Below are 21,661 nucleotides of genomic sequence, written 5' to 3'. Positions count from 1 at the left end.
CATAAAAATGACATTTATTGTTAAAGGTCTTCAGGTATAGGTTTAGTGCCTGCTTTTTACAGGCATATATACAGGCATACGTGCCCTCATAGTCCCATTTAAATCAATTTGACTGTTCAAGTGAGTCAAGTATTCACAGGATTGAGCCCTTAATTTATAAAAGAAAACTTTAATAAAGGAAATGTAAATATTAAGTATATAATTTCAAAGATTATACTGTTTTTTGAGGAGTAACATTAGTCCGAACCAAGGGGTTTGATTTGAACTAACGTGTCCTGGAGTGCACTTCCTGGTTCAAATCAGCCGTTGAATGGAATAATGTACGGGCGAGATTATGCTAATGAAGCACGGGATATTTAAATGCCCGCTTCATTAGCGATTTCGGTCGGCTACATTTGCATCCCTAGCTCAAACTAGGGAGCAAGTGTAGATGTACCCAAAGTGAGATTCTAATATACCAATAACTGAATATTACTTATAAGCAGCACTTATATTAAGCTAAATCCCACTAGAGTGGAACTCTAATAAATATTCTTAAACTTGTGTGATCCCTGAGCTGCAGGGCTTCATTTCTGCGAGAGACCTGGGGGTGAAGAAAGGGTCTTTGAAAAATAAACACTGAGAATTTAAGTTGTGATTACAAGTTTAAATAATTGATCTGTACCCCACATCCTCTTGGAAATCCCCTTGTTTAAGGGACACCCTTCTCTTTCTGAAATTTTCTTGATAAACATGGAGATTGGTTCACTGATATTCTGATCTTGTAATTTTAATGTTGAGAGATCTGATGAATATACATGAGTCCTATTGATTTGCTCTCAAATGGTTTGACTATTGATCAAAATAACTTAGGGTGTGTCTAGACTACATGCCTCCTTCGACGGAGGCATGTAGATTAGCCAGATCGGAAGAGGGAAATGAAGCCGCGATTAAAATAATCGCGGCTTCATTTAAATTTAAATGGCTGCCCCGATCTGCCGATCAGCTGTTTGTCGGCAGATCGGGGCAGTCTGGACGCGATGCGCCGACAAAGAAGCCTTTCTTCATCGGCACAGGTAAACCTGGTTTCACGAGGCTTACCTGTGCCGATGAAGAAAGGCTTCTTTGTCGGCGCGTCGCGTCCAGACTGCCCCGATCTGCCGACAAACAGCTGATCGGCAGATCGGGGCAGCCATTTAAATTTAAATGAAGCCGCGATTATTTTAATCGCGGCTTCATTTCCCTCTTCCGATCTGGCTAATCTACATGCCTCCGTCGAAGGAGGCATGTAGTCTAGACACACCCCTGGTGAATCAATAAACTAAGAGAGAAGAAGGTGCAGAATTGGTAGGGTATTTTTTTCTGCAAACCCTTATACTAGGTGGAGTCAGTAGCGGCCAGGGCCAGGCTCAATATTTAGAGGTTCCTTTCCATTGATACAACATAGAACTGGCTCTAGCCCCCACATAGTAATTTGAGAAAATTACATACCAGCTCTGGGCACTTCTGAGAGACAATACTTCTTAACCTGCAAGTACAGAGGCTGAGTGTAGAAAAACTTGTTATGAAAGGAGGAAAGTCCCCCAACATTAATTAGGGTAAATTCCACAAGAGGATTGTTAATAACAGAATTGTGAGCAGGACAATTCTGCCTCATGTTCTGCTTCATGTTCTTTAGTTCTGCAACCAAAAGTTCCTTTTCTGTGCCCCTTTACTCCTTCACCGGGCTGGGGGCCGACTGGCTAAGCAGCAGTTTGGCAGAAAAGGACCTGGGGATTATAGTGGATGAGAAGCTGGATATGTTACACCAGTGTGCCCTTGTAGTCAAGGAGACTAATGGCATATTAGGGTGCATTAGGAGGAGCATTGCCAGCAGATCTAGAGAAGTGATTATTCTACTTTATTCAGCACTGGTGAGGCCACATCTGGGCTGTGTCTAGACTGGCAAGTTTTTCTGCAAAATCATCTGATTTTGCGGAAAAGCTTGCCAGCTGTCTACACTGGCCGCTTGAATTTCCGCAAGAACACTGACGATCTCATGTAAGATTGTCACTGTTCTTGCGGAAATACTGTGCTGCTCCCGTTCAGACAAAAGCCCTATTGCACAAATCATTTGCGCAAGATGGCCATTGTAAACAGCACAGTACTGTTTTCCGCAAAAAAGCCCCGATCGCGAAAATGGCAATCGGGGCTTTTTTGCGGAAAACTGCATCTAGATTGGCCATGGACTCTTTTCTGCAAAAAGTGCTTTTGCGGAAAAGCGTCCTGCCAATCTAGACGCGATTTTTCTGAAAATGCTTTTAACGGAAAGCTTTTCCATTAAAAGCATTTCCAGAAAATCATGCCAGTGTAGACGTAGTCCTGGAGTATTGTGTCTAGTTCTGGGGGCCCCACTACAGAAAGGATGTGAACACCTTTGAGAGGGTCCAGCAGTGGGCAACCAAAATGATTAGGGGGCTGGAGCACATGACCTATGAGGAGAGGCTGAGGAATTTGGGCTTATTTAGTCTGCAGAAGAGAAGAGAGAGGGGGGATTTGATAGCAGCCTTCAACTTCCTGAAGGGAGGTTCCAAAGAGGATGGAGAGAGGCTGCTCTCAGTAGTAACAGATGGCAGAACAAGGAGCAATGGTCTCAAGTTACAGAGGGGGAGGTCTAGGTTGAATATAACAAAAAACTATTTCATTAGGAGAGTGGTGAAGCACTGGAATGGGTTACCTAGGGAGGTGGTACAATCTCCATCCCAAGAGGTTTTAAGTTCTAGCTGGGATGATTTAGTTAGGGTTGGTCCTGCTTTGGGCAAGGTGCCAGACTTGATGACCTCCTGAGGTCTCTTTCAGTGGGGGATTCACTATACCCCACTCACAATGGTTGTTCTTGGTCAGTGAGGACCCAGGGTTCTGAAGCACATCTATGTGAGTTCACCCCCATCCAAAAGAGAAGGCACCTTGCTTGCTCCATAATCTGAGCATTTGGTTTGGCTGGCTGCCATGTCAGCCACTGCTCCTCACTACCTGGCCGCCCTGCCAACTTCAGTCCTTGTAGACTAGCTGTCCTGCCATCTGCAGTTTCTCACTGCCTAACCAGCCACTTGTCGACCAGTCACCTTCTACTGCCACCTGCCTTCTGCTGTGACCTCTGCCCATTAATCTTTTAGTATTTTTCAGATCTTTGCAGGCTGAGCAGAAACTCTCTCCCATTTCAAGTTATTTCAATTCTCAGTGATTTTTTACACTTTGCAATCAGAAACTCAGTCCCACCACAACTGATTTCATTTTGATTGAGCATTTAAAATAATAGAGGCTCCTAATGAAGTCTGTTTAGCAATTTCTTTGAAAAGTGGTGAGAAACAAGATAAACTAGTCTAAGGATCTCTATAGAGAGCCCACACCTCCTGGCTGGGACACCTGTCTCAACCTCTTTTACTTTGGCAGGCTCTGGCATTCCAGTTCCTGGTTTAACAAGGTTCTTTCTGCTGAGGGTGACTCCCTCATTCAGGACAAGTCATCTGCTTCCCTGTATTTACACAATAAATATAACAATATTGATAACATTTTACTAGCACTGCATTCAGTATTAAAGTGATTTGTAACCCAAAAGACATAGTGATCACTTAAAACAGCTGCATTGTTCAACCTGCTGGATATATTGACATAATAGGTGGGTTCATGTAAATACAGTTTGCTCCTAAAGCTTCTTCCACTTCCAGCTAGCTGTCAGAGGAATTAATTCAGACCCTGATTACATTTAGAGTGTTAAAACTTTCAGTAGATTGGAGCAGATGATTTCTTTAAATATTAAGCAGGAATTGTTTACTAAACAAGCTATCATCTTTTTGAAATAAACTGATTTTAATGATGGTTTACAAGGAATCATAATTGAAATTCTGGAATTAGTCTTTGTTTCTGGATTACAGAATTGAGAGACTACAAGGATAGCTTAATAAAAATTAAATTGGAGCCGTATGCTCTACCTCTCTGTTGTGTATTTGCTCAAGAGAGAGTGATGTCTAACATTTTTGATTCAGTGATTTTACTGTGTTGTGATTCTTTCACTCATTATCATGTTACATTATCCCACTCTGTGATTTTTAACTCTTTTAGGCATGATATGGCTTTTTTGGATAGGTATAATAATCAAACCAAGACTTTCATTAACATGGCAAACTACTACTAGAGATGAAAGATCTGACACTTCCTTTCTATGATTTGTCTCAGTCAAATAATATTGTTTTGCCAGTGCTGTTCTGTGCTAAGTACATTGATATAGAATCATAGAATACTAGGACTGGAAGGGACCTCGAGTCCAGTCCCCTGCCCTCATGTCAGGACTGAATACTGTCTAGACCATCCCTGATAGACATTTATCTAACTTACTCTTAAATATCTCCACAGATGGAGATTCCACAACCTCCCTGGGCAATTTATTCCAGTGTTTGACTACCCTGACAGTTAGGAACTTTTTCCTAATGTCCAACCTAAACCTCCCTTGCTGCAGTTTAAGCCCATTGCTTCTTGTTCTATCCAGAGGCCAAGATGAATAAGTTTTCTCCCTCCTCCTTATAACACCCTTTTAGATATCTGAAAACTGCTATCATGTCCCCCTTCAATCTTCTCTTTTCTAAACTAAACAAACCCAATTCCTTCAGCCTTCCCTCATAGGTTATATTCTCTAGACCTTTAATCATTCTTGTTGCTCTTCTCTGGACCCTCTCCAGTTTCTCCACATCTTTCTTGAAATGCGGTGCCCAGAACTGGACACAATACTCCAACTGAGACCTAACCAGCGCAGAGTAGAGTGGAAGAATGACTTCTCGTGTCTTGCTCACAACACACCTGTTAATGCATCCCAGAATCATGTTTGCTTTTTATGCAACAGCATCACACTGCAGACTCATATTCAGCTTGTGGTCCACTATAACCCCTAGATCCCTTTCTTCCATACTTCGAATCAGCCCCTGAGCACAGAGTAGAATTTGAACACTAAGAAGAAATACTCTGTACAAGACATATTTCTGCAGTTCTTAATGTCTAGTCATTTTACTCCTATAGCTTGACAGTGACCGTTTGGAACAAATATCAAAAATAGCATTGATGAAAGAGACCATAGATTCTGTGGAAATGGAGATGAAAATATTGGCTAGAAGGGCACTGGATTCAGAAAGTGAGCTCAGCAGACAAAAAGCAGAATGTGCTTCACTAAGGTACATTAAAGCATACACATAAAAATGATTGCAATTATAAAATAATCATGTATCCGCTGTGTTTCAAAGCTATTCTGTTAATTTAAAGGAGCTCATAACAGTGTTCTTATGAGAGGCCCTCATCTTGGTAATCAACTCTCTTCCTTTCCCCTGCCTTCACTTTGCTCTGATATAGCCTAGATTTGTTGACTTTCACAGGATGCTGCAAGGTATATTTATTTTCTCTGGCTTTTGTGAAAGGTAACATTTGATAAGAGTTTTGGTTTATATGGGGTATGGGATTTTTCTAGGAATGGATAAGGATTAAGTTTTGTTGGATATTGTTGAATCAGCTGCTAATTTTTATTTGTTTTGTAATTCCTTTAAGACCTTTCTTTTCTTCTATAAATCAAAGTAAATATAAAAACAAACATACATTTCATGTAATAGCTAGATTTTCAGCCTCCTCTAGCTGCCCTCTGTTATTGAGAGAGGCAGCAAGAGGGGTAAATTATATTGGAGCTTCTTATAAGACTAGAACTACCAATCTTACTGGAGATTCTGGCCAATACTAAAAGCTGCTAGTGGGACAAGAGGCATGAGCTACACTCAGGAGAGAAATAGTGAAGAAGGCAAATTTGGCAGCATGTGCAGGAGGAAAGAAAGATCAATAAAGGGGAAGCAAGATCAACAAAAGGGGGAAGCATGTACAGAGATGTGGAAAAGAAGAGGAGAAGGTGGTGCAGAATCATGTACAGAAGAGAGACAAATTTGTTGGTGAAGAGTCAATATGGTTTCTGCAAAGAGAAATCATGCCTTACTAATCTATTAAGAGTTCTTGGAGGCAGCCAACAAGCATGTGGACAAGGGGGATCCAGTGGATATAGTTACTTAGATTTCCAGATTGATAACTGGTTAAAAGATAGGAAACAAAGAGCAGGAATAAATGGTTAGTTTTCAGAATGGAGAGCGATAACTAGTGATGTCCCCCCAGGATTCATACTGGGATAAATCCTATTCAATATGTTCACATAAGTGATCTGGAGAAAGAGATAAACAGTGAAGTGCCAAAATTTGTAGATGATACTCAGTAAATCAGTGGTATCCAACCTTTTTACATCCAAGATCACTTTTTAAATGTCAGAACAAAGCCAAGATCTACCACCCCATCCTTCCCCCAAAACCCCACCCTCTCCTTGAAGCCCCGCCCTCTGTTCTCCTCCTCTCCATCACTTGCTATCCCCAGCCCTTATACACTCTCATGATACGGCTACACTGCCGCTTTTTTTTATACTGTCTTGACTGGGCCAAATGTCAGAAAAAACCCTTCTTTCGGAAGCCCCCTTATTCCTCATGGAATGAGGAATACAGGGGTTACCAAATGAGCATGTTCGCTGTTCTGCTAAAAAAAGTGGAAGAACAAATGCATCCCTGGACACAGAACAGTTTTTCCGGGATACCGCTGGAATCCCGGAAAAACTCCTGAAGTCTAGCCATACCATCACTAGGTTGAGACAGGATGTGTGGGCTCTGGGATGGGAATGAGGGATTTGGGTGTGGGAAGGGGTGAGAGGTACAAGGTCTGGAAGGGAATTTGGATGGAGGAGGAGGTGGAGAAGGGGATGCTGGCTCGGGGAGAGGCCTCCAGGATGGGGAGTACAGGCAGTCCCCGGGTTACGTACAAGATAGGGACTGTAGGTTTGTTCTTAAGTTGAATCTGTATGTAAGTCGGAACTGGCATCCAGATTCAGCCGCTGCTGAAACTGATCAGTTTCAACAGCGGCTGAATCTGGACACCAGTTCCGACTTACATACAGATTCAACTTAAGAACCCCAGCCGTCCCCAAGTCAGCTGCTGCTGAAACTGATCAGCAGCTGATTCCAAGAAGCCCGGGGCAGAGCAACTCTGCCTCAGGCTTCCTGTAGTCAGCCGCTGGTCAGTTTCAGCAGCGGCTGACTTGGGGATGCCTGGGGCAGAGCAGCTCGGGTGCTGCTGGGTTGGTCCAGTAGCGCGGCCGCTCCTCGGCGCTACTGGACCAACCCAGCAGCACCCCAGCTGCTCTGCCCCAGGCATCCTGATTCAGCCGCTGCTGAAACTGATCAGCAGTGGCTGAATCAGGACTCCTGGGGCAGAGCAGCTGGGGTGCTGCCGGGTTGGTCCAGTAGCGCCAAGGAGCGGTGCTGCGGGACCAACCGGCAGCGCCCACCTGCTCTACCACAGGCCCCAGGCTTTGCTCCACGTCTCCCTGGTCTGCTCAGGGGGGCACTAGCTGCGTCCCCCCCACCAGCAGACCAGGGAGACGCGGAGCAAAGCGGCGGAGGACCCGGGGCCGGACCCGCGGCGCTTCCAGATCAGCGCCGCGGGTCCGGCCTGGGTCTTCCGCCGCTTTGCTCCCCGTCTCCCTGGTCTGCTGGCTCCCCCAGCAGACCAGGGAGACCGGGAGCAGCTTTTCTTGCCCCTGAGGAGGCGGGCGGCGGGACCAGGCGTCCCGCCGCTCCAGTCCTCTGGGGCGAGAAAATCCCCGTTCGTAACTGCAGATCCGACGTAAGTCGGATCCGCATAACTCGGGGACTGCCTGTATTGGGTTTGGGTTACTGAGCAAGCCACATGCTTGTGGATGTGAGGGTGCAGGAATTTGGGTTGGAGTATGTGAGGGGCTCAGGGCAGGGAGGTTTGGAGTGAGATGGGCAGTGTGTGGATGGTGCAGATTTGCAGGTATGTGGATGGTGCAGGAGTGTTGTGGCAGAAGACTGAGGATGTGGGGCTGCAGGAGTTTGGGAATGTGAGGGGCTCAGGACAGGGGTTTCCAGTGTATGATAGGCTCAGATCTAGGGTCCAGGGCGTGGTGTACAGGAATGTTATAATGCTGCGGCCAGATGGGGGCTTGGCCCCAATTGGGGGTTTGTAGGCCAGGCTTCATTTTTAAATAAAATATTATGTCAAACACAAAAAGTTTCTGCATTGTCTTTATTTATGAGAAGGGCGGAGAACCTGTTCTGAGTCAGGGGTCACTGACCCACAGAAGTCAGTTGGAGCCACACAAGTAAGATGCAAAAAAATAACTCCTCCAGCACTCCCCCACACCTCTCTAATGTGGCCCCAACTGTGGTGATGGGAGCAGAGGACATGGTACTGGGGAAGGGTGCTAGTGGGGTCTGCGGCAGGAGATGGGATGCCAGTGGAAACAGGGTGCCAGTGGGTTCTGCGGCAAGGGACAGGGATCAGGGAACAGGGTGCCATTGGGTTCTGCAGCAGGGGACGGGGGCAGGGTGCCAGTATGCCACAGACCTGTGCCACAGGTCCCAGTGTGCCACAGACCTGCTTTGTGGTACAGCGCTGGCTGTTTAGGGGAGGGGGAGCAGCCTGCGCACTTCCTCAAACCCCAGAAGTGGCACGCAGCTGCTGGACTTTCGTCCACCCTGCAGAAAGCCGGCACTACTTCCTTCGTTGTTGGAGGTAGGTAGTGAGGCTTCTTCAAGGTGGGGAGAAATGGGAGGGGTCCTCACCATCAACTCGTCGGGGCTTCACGATCGATCGACGGGTTGCTGACCATGGCTGTAAGTGCACTTCTGTCATGATTTAATACAGTGTAACTTTCCTGTCCCAGTCTTGGGCAATTTCTAAGGAGAGCTTGTAGCTGATTAAAAGCTTTGAAATCTTACTCATTATTTAGTGTATGTTCTCTTGAAACCCCTCTAATTCTATGGGATTTTTGACCGGTATGGACTAGCCTTCCTACTAAAGACAAAGATACATGTTGATGCAATATCCAAGATGATCTGAAATATCTTGAATTTCTGATTCGCTTAACTTCAGCGATTGTGGTGACATTACAAAATGTGAGAAAAGCCATATTAATATACAGTGTTTGTATTAAAGCTGTCACTCTTAATACTTCTACAGCTTATTAAATGAAAAGACAGAACAGAGTCTTTCAGAGACACAACGACATCTTGCTAAAAAAAAATATGAATTACAACTTACCCAGGAGAAAATTATGGTTTTGGATGAAAAAATTGGTGAGTTAGATATTAGTTAAAATTAATAGTAGTATTGTTTTCTCTCACTTCTTCCACGTTATATAAAAAATGTTTGCTCCACAACTTTATTTTACACTATTAAGTGTTCCAGTAATACAAAGGCAAAGAAATTAATTCATCATCAGAAATTCAGCATTAAAATAGTCATTTATTTTATGGCTAAAAGGTATATGGGTACATCAAAATGCGATTTTATTCTTATGTTCATCAATAAACAGAAAATAATTTTCAGTTCTTAGGAGTTTTCTCCTTATCTGAGATGAGCTTAATTAAGATAAACTGCTCATTAGTTGAACAATAAGTTTTGTTACCCATCTACTTTGTCTGGGCTTATCAGTAATATTTGTTTACACAAACCATGACTCCCAATCCTGCAGGATACTGAGACAGCACTTCTAAAGACTGTTCCTTTAACTAAGGATGAAAGTTACCAGAATAAATTTTCAACTGACGTTCAGAGCAATATGCTCAAGTCAGGAAAAAGAGAAGGGTGCAAGAATGGTGGGGCAATCTGAGGATAATTGACCAAACTAGAACCCAATTAAAGAGTACTGTATAACCACTTTCTAGATCAGTCAACATAATCTATACTCGCCAAAGTAAAATGCAGCAGTTTACAAAAAAAATATTTTTTTACAGGTGGCAAAACCTACAGTTAAGATTGTTCAACACTTTCTGTTGTGTCATATTTTGTTTTCAGTTGCTTATGTGTACCTGTTGTGATTGTTGGGAGATAAGGGACCTCCTTCCTTCCCTCCAAACTAAAAATCCCTTAAACCAAGAGGAACCCATGCCACAAATAAATTCTGGGGGCAAATAGGAAAAAAAACCAGGTACTGGAGTGAAAGTCAAAGTCTAACAATTAGGAAACTGGGAGGGGATACAGTGCAGAGAACTCCTGATAGTACTCATGTTCCTCTGAGGCATCAGAGGAGTCGGTGTACACTGCCCAGAGGAATTCTGTTCAGATGTGTAATTTAACAAGAAATCTGAATTAGGTTGCTGAAGGTGCATCTACACAGCAGAGGTAACTCGAAATAAGCTACGCAAATTGAGCTACATCCATTGTGTAGCTTATTTCAAAATAGTTTATTTTGAAATTGGGAGCATCTACACAGCACTTATTTTGAAATAGGAGGACTCTTCCTCCGACTTCCCTTACTCCTTGCACAATGAGGGTTACAGGAGTCAGAGTAAGAAGTCCTCCAGCTTGACAGTATTTCGACATTATTTCAAAATAACTGCCTGCTGTGTAGACACAGGTTATTTCAAAATAATGTTGCTGTGTAGATGTGCCAGGAGTTGCAGAGTATACCTTTTGATGGTATGTGCTATTTGTACCACTGGGGCAGGCAAGTTGAAACCCACCCATATCTAAAGGCTCACCCCTCAATTGAGAGCGAGGAACCATTAAGCTGAAGTTACAAGAAAATAGCTGGGGCAACAAAAGAAAAAACAGGAGCAAGAGTGAGGTGAAAGATAAAGAATTCTGAGGGAGACAGTAAGCAGAGAACTCCTGATAGTGCTCATTGCTACTCTAGGGATAAATTGAGAGTCCCAAGCAGCCGTAACAGCCTAATAACAGATATTGAGTATGAAAGTAAACTGATGAACTACAGGTGAGAGCCTGAATTACATATTACCATGCCCCCGCCCCCAACCACCAAATCATTTGGTTATATTCTGGTGGAAGGTGTGCAATGAATGGAAAGAGTGGTCTCATGGTTGAGGCAGCTGAATGCTGCCCTGGGGAATTTGATTCTATCCTTACTCTGCCATTCAGTTCCTGTGTGATGCTAGGAAAGTCAATTAAACCAAACTTTTTACAAGTGATCACTAATTGTTCCTCATTTTCTGGGTGCCAAACCTGAGAGCCTGAGGCCTCATTTGCAAATTTGAGAAGCATTCACAGCTGCAATGGAATTCAATGTAACTTTTCTTTGCACATATAAAGTGCTATATTATACTATATACAAGTTCTTGGTGTCTTACATTAGTCACCTTGGATACTTTTGACTTCAATATATTTTTACATCTTAGTTCCTTGTAGTTAAATAGGGACAATAATGCCCTTTTATCTTACAAGGATGCTGTAAAAATAAAGTAATGTTACAAGCATTCAGATAAGTACCAAAGAAAAACTTAGGATGAAATTAGTAACACTGTCTTCAAAGCAGAATGTGAATGGTATGCAATAATTTAGTCTTGGAGCCACACATATAGAAGGAGAAAACAGTGAAACGCTATTCAGTATTTAAGTGAGCACCACTTATTCTATATACTAAATGAGGCAGAGAAAAACGATGATGATATAACTAAAGAATGTATGATAATATGTATGCACAATGGGACTGAACTAGAGTAGCACAAGCAACCTTAATTCTGGTTATAACTTTTTTGAATGCTTGATATTACAGTCTTAATAATTTTCTTTTAGTGTAGTTGCCTTGTATGTAAAATGCATAGGCATGTCACCATTTATTGTGTGTCATAGGCGTGTGCATGGGGTGTGCCGAGTATGCCCAGGCACACCCTAATGTCTGGGGCTAGCCAGAAGCTGCTGGAGGAAGAGGGGGATTTGGGATGGAGTGCCACAGCCCCTCACTTTAAATTCCTCGCAGCCATCTACTGGGCACTGTGGGGCAGAGAGAGCGCGTGAGTGGCATCCTCAAACGCCGTGCAACTGGTGAGAGGGGAAACGCTGGGAACTTTAAAACCCAGGAGCCCAGCTCCAAAAGCAGCTGGGGCCCGACTACAGACGGCAGCTCGAGCCATTTTTGCAGCCCGCGCCCAGCCCTACAGCACCGCACAGCGCCCCGGGGGCACCCCCGCCTGTCCCAGCAACACCACATGGCGCCCTGGGGGCACCCCCACGCGTCCCGGAAGCACCTGGCCCTGCAGCGCCCCAGGGGCACCCCTGCCCGTCCCAGCAGCACCGTGCAGCGCCCCGGGGGTGCCCCTCCCCAGCCGTTCAGCTTGGGCTGGGTCTGACTCCAGCCCTGCAAGCTGTAAGGCAGAAGTTGAAGGTAAGGAAGGTGGGGGGGAAATAAGAGGAAGGGGTGGGAGAGGAAGGGTTTTTTGCAGTGGGGGAGGGTAGAGGAAGAAGAAAGGGGAAGAGGTGGAAGAAAGGGAAGGCACCAAAGCAACAGGGTAGAGGAGACACAAATGCTAGGGGCGAAGTGGAGACAATGAGGAAAAGAGCAGGAGGGGAGGTGTCGGTGGGAGGTGGGACAGGGTGATGCTGGAAGAGGAGAGGGTAAGGGCATTGGTAATTGGAGAGGGAGGTGCTGGGAGAAGGCTTGACAGAAGGTGTAGGCATGAGGAAGGTGGGTTGGAGCAAGTCATGTGTGAGGGCACAGGGACATGAGAGGAATGGGGGCAGAGGCTGGTGTGGGGATGGGCATCAGGGGAAAAAAGGCAAAGGGAGCAGGGGCAGTGAGGGAAGGGGGAGGCACCAGGAGGGTGCAGGGGTAAGGGAAGGTGCAGGTGCCAGGAGATTCTGGGGGTGAAGCAGAAGGGCAGACACCTGCAGGGGAGGGACCGGCACCAGAGGAGAGAGGCAGGGCAGGTGTGTAGAGGGAGGTGTTAGGAGAGGGGATAAGAAGGGGTAGCTCACATGATCAGAGTGGGGCTACTGCAGGAGTGGGCACAGAGGGGAGAGAAGGGCTGGTGGAGGGGGAAGGTCTCAGGAAGGCTGAGGGCAGTGAGAAGGGCAGGAGTCAGGACAGCAAAGGAGGGTGAGGGGCAGCAGGCATCAGGGGAGCTGATGGAGCAAGGGGAGGAGACATGGCAGCAGAGTGGAAAGGTAGATATTTGTTAATAACTTGGGTGCCACAGTGGCACATCCAAACAAGCCACATGAATTCAGTACTGGTGCACAACACAAAATTCATTCAGCTCATGGGAGGAAACTTTCAGAGGGAACACTCCTTTCCCAGCCTCTCCACTCCCACATTAATGTCACACACATTGGGTTAATGCAATTGCAGGATAGTTGCATGGGGGGGGGGGCAAACTAATCCCTATTGGTAGGAGGATGGTGGGAAAAGTCCTTGGGGGGGGGGGGTCACATAACACTTTTTACTTTTGGTCATGTGCCCATCTTGCCCAGAGAGGGTTACCTCCAGAGGTGTGGCTAATGGGGGTCAGGGGCGTGGTTAACAGGGGCCAGGGGTGTGGCTAATGGGGGGTCAAAGTACATTAAAAAAATTCTTTGGGTGCACACCCTAATGAAATGTGCTGCGCATGCCTATGTTGTGTGTCAAAACATTTCATTAGTTATTTCTTGACTACTAGAACTTACGATAATTTCTTACAAGTTATAGGTAGAGCATGGTCTATGTTTGCTTGACTGTCCCTCTAATTCATGGAGGACAATCTTCAGAAGTTTGAGAACTAGAACTCATCTTCTGGCAAGCAAGGACTGGGGCTTCAGCCCCACTCTTGCTGAAGCCCCAAGCCCTGGCAAGTGTATCCTGCAGGGCTTCAGCTCCAAGACTCTCCTCCCTTCTCAGAAAAAGACCTCAGCCTTGACTCCCTATTGGGCAGAAATCCCTACTATACCACCACTGTTGTAAGACAAAGCTCTCGATTTTTTTCTCTCCCCTCCCCCAAAGTCTGGTAGGTTGAGGATGGAGAGATTTGGGGAGGAGGGGCTCTGAGTCATACTCAATTTGCATGTGGCTGGTGAGCTATAGTTTGGCCACTCCTGAGAGAGTATGTATATGTAATCCTTCTGCCAGGTGGAGCCGGCAGCAACCAGAGTCGGGTATCTAGTGTTTCTTTTCAACAATACAACATATAACAGGCTTGCTCCATCCCCTTAGTGATGTAGGCACCTCTGAGATGCACTACATTCCCACTTGCAAGCACAGTCTGAGTGTAAAAAAGAAACTTTTAAGAAATGAGAGAAGTCACCTGACATTAATTAGAGACTATGCCAAAATCAGGATTCATAACATAAAACTATGAGCAGGACACTCACCCCAGAGTGCATGGTGCAAAGTCTTCTGCCTCATGCTTTTATGTTACGCAACCAGAAGCTCCTTTTTTGTGACCCCGCTCTGCTGCCTGATCATTCTCCACTCACAGTGGTTGTCCTTGGTCAGTGAGGACACAGAGTTCAATGGTGTTAACTGTGTGAGTTCACTTCCCACCTGAGAAAATAGGCAGCTTGCTTGCTCTACCATTTGAGCACTTGCCCTAGCTAGCCTCTCTGCCAGCTGCTGTTTCTCATCACCTGGCCACCCCACCTGCTGTTGTACCTTGCTGTCTGGCTCCCCTGCCAGATGTTCCTGTTTGACTCTTTTTTGCCAGCTGTCAGTCAGTTACATTCTGCAGGAACCTCTGTAGGTCAGTGTCTTAGTGACTTTTAGCTCTCAGCAGGCTGGGCATAAACACTGCCTCATAACAAGTGATTTCAACTCTTTTAGAATACAAGAAATAACAAAATAATGAAGCCTATTTAGCTCTATCTTTGAACTGTGGGGAGGAATCAATTAAAACAGACAGGGGAAGGGACCCTTAGGGAGAGTTCACATCTCCTGGCAGGCAGCCTGTCACACCTCTCTGATTTTCATGGGGCGCTGGCATTTGAGCCCCTGGTGTTAATGAGATCCTTTCAGCTAAAAGTGATCCCCTCATTTGGACCAGGATCAACACAATTCTGCTCTTCTTTATTCATACAATAAAGATAACAACACTGATAACATCATTTCACTATCCTGGCATTCAGCACTAAAGTGATTTGTAAACCAGAAGCCAAAGTTCATCACTTTGAACAACATAGCTCTTCTTCTGGATTTCTTGGTAGAGTAGGTGTGCTCATGTAAATACAGTTTGCTCCAGAAGTCTCTGCCCTTCCCCAGCTAGCTATCAGAGGCAAATTCATTCAGACCCTGCTTACATCTGTATGTGTGTAGCTGCAGTGCACCTGGGAGCCCTGCTTTTCAGCACTGATGCTAGCTCTGCTCTAATTAGCACTCTGCTAATTAGGACATGCTAGTTCTGCTCTAATTAGCACTCTTAAAATGTTAGTGTGGATGCAGTAGCACGGGGTGTGGTTTGGGCTAGCCACCGAAGTATATACCCAAAGGCTGTGTCTAGAGTGCATCCCTTTTCCGTAAAAGGGATGCAAATTAGACACATCGCAATTGCAAATGAAGTGGGGATTTAAATCCCCCCGCTTCATTTGCATAAGCATGGCTGCCGCTTTTTTCCGGCTCGGAGCTTTGCTGGAAAAAAGCGCCAGTCTAGACGAGGGATCTTATTTTAAGAGGAATAAGGAATCTTTTGGTAAAAGCTATATTTTCCAAAAGATCCCCGTCTAGACTGGCGCTTTTTTCCGGCAAAGCTCCGAGCCGGAAAAAAGCGGCAGCCATGTTTATGCAAATGAAGCGGGGGGGATTTAAATCCCCACTTCATTTGCAATTGCGATGTGTCTAATTTGCATCCCTTTTACGGAAAAGGGCTGCAGTCTAGACACAGCCAAGGGGTCTGGCATCACTGTATTTAGACATCTAGCCCATGGTGCCATGTCCACACAGTTATTTTTAGAGCATTAACTTGTGTAGAGCTAGCATTTGTCTGCTGGGATGCATGCTCCTAACTGCAGTGTAGATTTAACCTTACTGTCATATAGCTCAGTTACAGCCTACTTAAAGAGTCTTGCATTATTTATATGACATTTTATTGTGAATTTGTTAAGTTTTCTTTAGTTACTCATTCTGAATACTCTTGTGTGGAATACTCACTGCCCTTTTTGGGTTTTAATTAGCACTCAGGCATGGGCATTGAGTATGTTAGTAGTCTCATTGACATTAGTGTGTCTATTTCTGTATCTATCATTATGCTTAATTGATTTGCTGGTTCTGGGCCTTAGTTGTGTTTTCTTGTTGTTTAGAAGTATATCAAGCTATGTGAAATGGAAAATTAGTATTTTAAACAGAGTTAATGGGGCTTTTATATGTGCAGATAACTTTTCAAAACAAAATCTTACACAACAAGAAGAGATCCATATTCTCAAAGAAACTATTGCTGAACTGGATACAGAAAAGGATTCCTTACAAGAATGTATGGATGAAAAAACTGAAAAAATTGCTTCCTTTCAAGAAACCCTGGCAATTAAAGTATGTTCTTGCATGTACATTTCTATATATTTATTAGTATTAAAATATTTATCATAATAGTTATATATGCTAATGACCCATTAGGTCACCTCTTCATTGGGATCTCAAAAGTGCTATCTGTTAGCCAAACTCTGCTTCCATTAAAGTCTATTAAAAAAACTGTTGACTTCAATTGCAACTGAGTTAGCCAGTGTTGAGTGCCCTGTCCTTCAGTGTTTTATACAGTCTAATTTTAACATTGTCAAGATGAGGAGGGATAGTTCAGTGGTTTAAGCATTGGCCGTCTAAATCCAGTGTTGCAAGTTCAATCCTTGTGGAGGCTGTTTAAGGATTTGGTGCAAAAAATTGTCAGGGAGGGTAGTTGGTCCTGTTATGGAAGGCAGGGGACTGGACTTGATGACTTTAGTCCCTTCTAGGAAATAGGTAATCTCCATTAATTTAATTTACTACTTTTCTTGGGTGAACCAGATTAAACTACAGGTTTGAACCTCTCTGATCCAGCACCATAGGGACAGGAGTGGTCCCAAACTAGGGAATTTGCTGGACCAGGGGAGGTCAGACATCTGGGCTCTCCTAGGGCTTCCCTCCTGGCTGCTGCCCTGGGAAAACCCAGAGGCCTGACCTTGTGTGGCCTATTTGCCTGGCACTGCTGCCCCCAGCCTGCATACCTGCCCTCCAACCCCAGGCAGAGTGTCAGCTGCTTCTGGGGTTCCCCGGTTCTGCCTTGCGCATGGTGGCAGCTGCTTCCAAGGCTCCCTGCCCCCAGTCATAGCTAGGTCCCCTGTTGTAGTTCCAAGTTAGTTTACCTTGTTTTCTTTAAAAAAAAAAAAAAAAGAAGAAAGCTAATTAAAATCTCCCCTCAGGGGGTTTGAACCTGCTCCCCCGCAAAGCCTCTGTGAACTGGGGCTCTTACAGCTGCTTTAAAAAAAAGAGAGAAGAGAAGAAGACGACAGCGACAAAAGAAGAGACAGAAATAAATAAAGACAGATAAACAAACAGCAAAATAAGAGAGGAGGAGGAGACAACTAGATATGTCTGGCTCCTCAGGATTTAAAAGATGTGAAAAGTGCCGCAAGCCAATGCCGGCTTCAGACGGCCATGCAAAATGTATCCGGTGTCTGGAGGGAAACCCACTCACCCCAGACCTGTACACATTGTGCTTCCCTCATGGCGAGAGCCAGAAAAGACAGAGAGCTCCACCTGAGAATGATTTTATTTGAAAAGGTTTTACAACCTACTGAAGAGCAGGGGGCAACCTGACAAGAACTCCCCCCATTTGCGAAAAGTATTTCAAGACAGAGAGTCTCACTCTCTTCCACCTTCCTCCTCCCCAAAACACAGTGGAGGAGAGGCACGGGGCAGTATGAGGACCCCCGCTAGTAAAGCAGTTGGAAGATCCTCTCACTGAGCACTGGAACCAGTGCGTGCTTCCTTGGAGCTGGCAGAAGCCCAAGAGCACTCTAAACAGCCAGCACGGCAGGAAAAGCCAGTGCTGCTTAAAGCCATGGTGCCGCTTAAAGCTGCGGTGCCATAAAAGAAAGCAGCACACGCTGTAAAGCTGGCACTGACTGTACACCGACCGCCTGCACAGATAGGCAGCCAGACGAGGCTGCTATAGAACAGCCTCAAGCCTCTGCTGAAAGTCACAGCAGGCAGCAACATCCATGCCTGCCTCCTGCAGACCATTCACCTGAGAGATCTCTACCCAGATATTCTCCACATAGATCTAGGTCACCAATATCACTTCAAGAAGGTCCTTTATCTGATGATGACTGACACACAATATTCTCCTCGCGTCACACATTCCCTAGGAGATCGTGTTCATATCACTACAGGGGCTGTACCGCAGCAAAACACCTGGCACCATCCTGGGCTTACCCACCCCCACCTTATCCACCACACTGGGAGCCCTGGGACCATTGGGACCCATATAGATGCTGGTCCTCAACCCACTCCACACCATTGAGGAAAAGGTTGCCCCAGCCACAGTCCCTACCTCCTACAAAGCATTCAGAGGAGGAGAATGAACAAATTTCAGATAATGAATCAGACATTCACACAATGGATGTGATGTGCTCTGATAACCTGGCGTCACAAGCAGATGAGGCGGTTATACTGTCTGACTCTGTAGCAATTGATGACCTCAAACAATTTCAAGAATTATTTAAGAGTAGTGACAAGTCAACAAGTTTCCCTGCAAGAAGTACAGGAAAAACAGCACCAATTGCTAAAAAACCTATACCCCACCTTACATGGCAAAATTGCCTTACCAATAGAAGAGGCAATCATGGAAACTTCGGAAGAACTGTGGAAAGCACCTACATCCATTCAACCAACTAATAAAAGGGTTGACAGAAAGTACTTTGTTCCCCCAAAGGACAATGAATTTTCGTCTGCACATCCACAAGCAAACTCATTAGTTGTGGAATCAGCACAACAAAGAGCTAAGCTACTGCAATACAGAACCAGCAACCAGGACAAGGACCACAAGAAGTTAGATTTATTCAGCAAGAAAATCTACTCCTCTTTCACCTTACAACTAAGAAGCTCAAATTATTCTGCTCTGCTAGCAAATCATGATTTTGACAATTATTCTAAATTAGGAGAACTGATGCCACATCTCCCAGAATCCGAAAGATCAATTCTTAAAGCAATAGTCCATGAAGGGCATACAATCGCTTGCACCGCTCTGCAGACTGCAAAGGATATAGCAGACATCACAGCCAGAGTGACAGCTACAACGGTGGTAATGCAGAGGGCCTCCTGGCTACAGTCCTGTGGGGTTCCCCATGAACTCCAACCCAAAGTAGAAGACTTGCTATTCGACATGTTAAAGTTATTTGCGGCTACGACGGATGAAATTCTCCACAATAGCAAAAATTCAAGAACCACACTTCGCACTTTGGGCATGTGCACACCATAAATGGAAATGTTACAACCCATATAACCCATACAACCGAAAAAGATACGGGCAATAGAATCGACCACAGAGGTCCTATGCAGATACCAGACCAAGGCAACGGGGTCAGAGAAGGCACTCCAACCAAGGCAGCCCTCCAACTACTCAACCCTCAAAGCAGCAAATTTGAAGATGTGGTTGAGGGTCTGCACGACCTCCCTCACGATCTGACACCAGGACAACATGGCCATCTTTTTACCCACATCCGTTCCTTCCACAATGGGAATTTATAACATTGGACTGCTGGGTTCTAGAAATAATTCGAGTAAGCTATACCATCCCATTTACTACTATCCCACCAACCTTAACCTCTACCCCACCCCTCTTCAAGGACCACTCTCACGAGACCCTACTAAAACAAGAGAGCAATCGCCTCTTGTACCCATGAGAGGGTACCCGAGGAATTCCATGGAAAGGGGTTCTACTCGAACTATTTCTTGACAGAGAAAAAAACGGGGTTGGAGACCTATATTAGACCTCCACAAATTGAACAAGTTTCTCAAGAAACAACGTTTCAAGATGGTCACACTCACAATGATCATTCCTGCGCTAGATCAAGGGGACTGGTTCACAGCCCTCGACCTGCAAGACGCGTACTTTTACATAGCCATCCATCCAGCACACAGACGCTACCAATGCTTTACCATTGGATTAGAACATTTCCAGTACAAAGTTCTCCCTTTCAGCCTTTCATCAGCTCCGAGAGTATTTTCGAAGGTACTAGCTGTTGTTGCTGCATACCTCAGATAAAAGAACATCATCATTTTTCCCTACCTAGACGACTGCCTTATAAAGGGATCATCACGGGACGAAACTGCCTCAATGATAAACACAACCAGAGCCCTCCTCAGTCGTCTAGGCCTTCTAGTCAATGAACACAATCAACATTGCATCCAGTCCAAGACAAAAAGCTTATTGGCGCACGCCTGAACTCAATCACAGCTTGAGCATACCTACCTCGACAACATTTTAAAACTATACAAGAAATTATAAACATTATATTTGCAACCCCTACCACCACAATACTTACCTATCTCCAGCTAATGGGCAACATGGCTGCCACTACTTACGTAGTTCATCACACTCACCTACACTTTCACTGCTTTCAACTTTGGGTAGAAACCATTTACATCCCATCACAACCTCGGAACAAAAGGTTTACCAGTCCACCAAATGTCCTCGCATCCCTATGATGGTGGACAGTACTGGACAATCTTCTGACAGGGGTTCCATTCCAACAAACCAAATACACTATCCAAATTACCACAGACGCATCCCTCCTCGGCTGGGGAGCGCATATAGACAACCAAGGGGTTCAGGGCAGGTGGTCTCTGAGCGAGACATCACTACATAACAACCTCCTTGAATTGAGGGCAGTAAGGGCCTGTGCACATTTTGCTCCTGAAATTGCCAATCGAATAGTCCGCATCCTAATGGAGAATATCTGCATGGAAGCTATCCGCCTGTGCAACTGGTGCATCCGCAACCAAGTCACTCTCATAGCATCCTCCCTACCTGGGGTGAACAACACCAAAGCGGATTCTATCAGCCGCAACTTTACCTTAGACCACGAGTGGGAGTTACACATGGAGGTCACCAATTCAATATTCCACCAATGGGGATGGTCATCTATAGACCTTTTTGCTTTTACCTGGAATACCAAGTGTCCCCAGTTCTGCTCATGGGCGGGACTTGGCAAGCATTCTCTGGAGGATGCCTTTCTCATCAAATGGACAGCCCCCCTACACTACTCCTTCCCCCCCATACTGCTCATCTCAAGAGTACTACGCAAAATCTGCAGAGACGAAGTCATAGTCATCCTGATAGCTTTGTCATGGTCCCGTCAAACTTAGTATCCATACCTCTACAGGCTAGTAGTTCAGCCTTCCTATCCATTACCACACTGGGCAGATCTTCTATCTCAGGACAATGGGAGGATACTGCACCCACAACTCCATACCCTACATCTTCAGGCATGGCTTCTCTCTGCTTCACAGAGATAGAAGACCAGTGTTCTCAGCAAGTGAAGGAGATCCTCCTCCATAGTAGGAGACCATCCACATGCAAAACTTACCTTTTTTTTTTGGACAGCAGGCCAAAGTAGAACCCTGTATCTCTCCATTAAATATCATCCTCGACTACATTCTAGACCTTATAGCATTGGGACTGTCAATTTCTTCTCTAAGAGTCCACCTCTCTGCAATAACAGCATTCCACACCTCAGTGGATGGCTTCTCCATATTTGCCTATCCTATCATGAAGAGATTCCTTAAGGGACTTCACAATATATACCCACCCCATAGGTCCCCACCTCCCTTATGGGACCTAAATCTTGTCCTGGATCCCCTCACCAGGCCTCCCTTCAAATGACTAGC

General features: G+C 45.2%; 1 protein-coding gene across 7 annotated transcripts in view; it reads left to right on the top strand.

Annotated features, from left to right (window-relative positions):
• TSGA10 (testis specific 10) overlaps positions 1-21,661 on the top strand; it is an 89,948-nt gene that overhangs the window by 20,312 nt on the left and 47,975 nt on the right. For all 7 annotated transcript variants that reach the window (XM_075916692.2, XM_075916708.2, XM_075916689.2 and 4 more), the window contains exons 9-11: positions 5,029-5,180; positions 9,064-9,179; positions 16,173-16,327. In XM_075916692.2, coding sequence (XP_075772807.1) covers positions 5,029-5,180; positions 9,064-9,179; positions 16,173-16,327 — 423 coding nt within the window. The remainder of the gene's footprint in view (positions 1-5,028; positions 5,181-9,063; positions 9,180-16,172; positions 16,328-21,661) is intronic.

This window comes from Pelodiscus sinensis, chromosome 1 (assembly GCF_052426305.1).
Source record: "Pelodiscus sinensis isolate ZL-2025 chromosome 1, ASM5242630v1, whole genome shotgun sequence".
Classification (NCBI taxonomy): Eukaryota; Metazoa; Chordata; order Testudines; family Trionychidae; genus Pelodiscus; species Pelodiscus sinensis.
This window is presented reverse-complemented; position numbering and strand designations above follow the sequence as displayed.